This window comes from Phoenix dactylifera, unplaced genomic scaffold (genome assembly GCF_009389715.1).
Source record: "Phoenix dactylifera cultivar Barhee BC4 unplaced genomic scaffold, palm_55x_up_171113_PBpolish2nd_filt_p 000566F, whole genome shotgun sequence".
Classification (NCBI taxonomy): domain Eukaryota; kingdom Viridiplantae; phylum Streptophyta; class Magnoliopsida; order Arecales; family Arecaceae; genus Phoenix; species Phoenix dactylifera.
Genome location: NW_024067971.1, coordinates 309,188 through 312,128, shown reverse-complemented (window position 1 = coordinate 312,128; position 2,941 = coordinate 309,188). Strand labels below are relative to the sequence as shown.

The following is a 2,941-nucleotide window of genomic DNA, read 5'->3' as shown; positions in this document are numbered from 1 at the left end:
ACTACAAATTGAATTTCTTTTCTAAAAATATCTTTAAGCTTTTCGATATAATGAATAAAATCCTTCTCTTTATTAAAAGCATCGCATAACAAATATTTTTCACAATTTTTTTAAAAATAAATATTTAATTAAATATAACATAAACCATTTTTTTCTTAATCAACAAACATACAAAAATTATTTTTTTATATCATATATTTATGGCCAACTAAACATGCAAAAATTATTTTTTTTAGACATGAAGGTGAAATTTTTTCAGCAGGTCCCTGATACCCTAGAGAAAGGTTAGTAAGAACACCAAATACACTCAAACTAGAATCACGTATGTACAGCTTTGCCTCCATTACAAGCCACTGAATCAGCCACCTGCATATCAAAAGTTACCGACTCGCAAAGCAACAATATCTCAAGCTTTCTGAATAGTCTTAAAAGTCACTAAGTCAGTCGCAGCTTACTAGCCAAAGGAAATATATATATGAACATACCAACACACAGATCCACTAAACATCAAAAGATAGCCACTATGACATGCCAAAACACCCCCGAATTCTTTAATTTCTTTACTTTTTCAGAGAATGATACCTAATGCAACTACCATTTACCAATTCAAATCAGAACACCAAATCCAACTCCAGGTAAACCCTTACAACGTCGATTAGGAGGGGAGAAGAAAAACAAGAAAAAAAAAACGGAAGCTTTAAACTAAGATAATGTCTCTCTAGAAAGAACAGCTGACCATGTCGCCACACACCAAACACAGGACACTGTGTGTGATTGGATCAGCCCTCGCACCGTCTCAAAAGCAGGCATCCAGAAGGCAGCAGCAACACAGAGCCGCCAAGCTGCACGACAACAATAACAACAAAATAAAGTCCCAAAAAAAAGTTACAGACAGAGGAACAGAGGGTTGAGATCTGACGAAAGTCAAGAGCCCCATCGACATGTCGAGGTTGGAATATTTTGGGATAGGGTTATATTGGGAACGGAACATTATATTATAATATTTATATATAATACGAGTACTCTCTCCCCTTCTCACTATAGATATTTATTGAACAAATTTAGTTAAAATTTAGTTAAACTCTACTTGTGTTAAGCGGCCTAACTCGAGTAATGAGTAGATGAACAAGCGGTCGACACGTCAGCATGATGTTCCCACGATGGTGACACGTTGCCCACGCAGCCCGCAACGACCGCACCAACGAGCCGCGCTATCGTGCGCCGGCGCCGGGACGGAGCGGCCCGGCCCGCCGTCGGATTTCCGAATCACGGCGCAGATCCGCGACCTAGGCGACCTCACCGGCGAGGTGCGCCGGTGGTGCGGCCATCGGAGACGCCGGCGGCCAGATCGCGCGCCAACATTCCCGCCATCATGCGCCGGCCAGGCGATTCCGGTGATCTCTAGATCTCCGAGATCTACAAGAGGAGGGGGGAGGAGTGGGGGTGGGGGATGGGGAGAGAGATCCGTACCATCCTTCGAGGAAGGTAGGCCCACTGCTCTGCTGCTGCTGGGGCGGCGGCTGGGCGTACTGCGGAGGGTAGCTCTGTGGCGGGTACCCCTGCGCGTACCCCGCTGGTGGGTACCCCTGCTGCGGATACCCCGGCGGCGGGTAGGCGTCCTTCACGTACCCCTCCGGCGGATACCCTAATCATCACGACAAAAACTCCATCAGAAACCCTAACAACATCCGTCAAACCCTGACCGTAGAAATCAATCAGACCAACCAAAATCGTTCAAAACTAGAGATCTCGAACGAAATCGAGAAGCAAACCCATACCTTGGGGAGGAGGGACGCCGACGGGGTGCTGCTGCTGGTTGTAGTAGCTCATCTTTCTCTTCTTGTTCTCGCCGGCGGCTGAGATCGGTGTGGAGGAGGCTTTGATGCGCGGAGGGTTTTTATAGGGGGGAGAGAGAGAGAGAGAGAGCCCAACGGGAAGATAAGAGTGGGAGGAGGAAGTTTCGGGTGGAAGACCGGCTCGTGGCGGTGGCTATTAATGGTATTTGGGGGCACGCAGAATCGTTTCGGTTGGAAATAATTTCTTTTATCGTTATACAACTCGAGCAATCGGAAGATTCAGTAATTAAAGTATATCATAAATTACTTTTTGGGCTTTAGTTTAGTGGTTCCGCCGTAGTTAACAAACTACCAGTAAGACTCCCTTCTAACCTTGAAAAATAATAATTACTTAGTTAATTTGATTTATTTAAGAAGATTTTCTTTATTACTAGATAAGCAAAACAACCTGCCTGCTATGGTTGCATTCCATTAATGTACCATTTTATTATGGCTTGATATAAAACCCAAGGGATGAGGTCACCATCTCAAGAATATCTCCAGTAAATGAGTTGTCTTCAATTAAAGCCTGTTTAGATATTTCTATAAGATTGGGTTGTGGATGGGTTGTATATTTAACTATGGCTCTTATCACCCAAATAATACCTAGCCTAAATTTTGCAACAAAAAAACTACTATAAATAACCTGCAGCCCAAAAACTAGAATCAAAGCTGGATTTGGACAGACTCTTAAATAATGCAAGATAGATGGGCCAATAGGTCAGATTTCTACATAATTTTCAATCCAATCTCATACAAATATCAACTAGGGTGTATATCATGAATATCCTAAGATTTTGGCTACCAAGTATTCCTAAGTTTCATAAATTTTAACAAGCAGATGTTAATGATCAGAGCCTACATAGTGCATGGCAGGGTAGTAATATGATTATCTAACAATTCTTTTATATAGTAGCTAACCTATTCTCAAAAAATTAATAATTTAAAATTCAAATGCATGTTATTAATCAATAAATTTATTCTCATTAATCTAGTAGAGTCGACCCACATTATATATGGGAAATTTCCTTCCTCCAACGGTTGAGTCATAAAAGACCTTCTATAGTTAGTTAGGGCATCGTTATCAAGATAACAGTGTGGATGCC

The 2,941-nt window shown here is 42.0% G+C and overlaps 1 protein-coding gene across 1 annotated transcript; it reads right to left on the bottom strand.

The window, feature by feature from the left end:
* Positions 1-451: 451 nt before the first annotated feature.
* On the bottom strand, positions 452-1,965 carry LOC103700263 (cysteine-rich and transmembrane domain-containing protein WIH1-like). The gene is made up of 3 exons (XM_039119547.1): positions 1,779-1,965; positions 1,471-1,645; positions 452-842 (listed from the first exon to the last, which is right to left on the bottom strand). The coding sequence occupies exons 1-3, from the start codon at positions 1,828-1,830 to the stop codon at positions 797-799; spliced, it is 273 nt and encodes a 90-aa protein (XP_038975475.1). The 5' UTR covers positions 1,831-1,965; the 3' UTR covers positions 452-796.
* Positions 1,966-2,941: the final 976 nt, after the last annotated feature.

Coding starts and splice junctions, on each gene's coding strand:
- LOC103700263 (XM_039119547.1), bottom strand. CDS start 1,830: ATGAGCTACTACAACCAGCAGCAGCACCCCGTCGGCGTCCCTCCTCCC. Junction 1,646..1,778: donor CGGCGTCCCTCCTCCCCAAG/GTATGGGTTTGC, acceptor CGTGATGATTAG/GGTATCCGCCGGAGGGGTAC. Junction 843..1,470: donor CCTACCTTCCTCGAAGGATG/GTACGGATCTCT, acceptor GTTGTCGTGCAG/CTTGGCGGCTCTGTGTTGCT.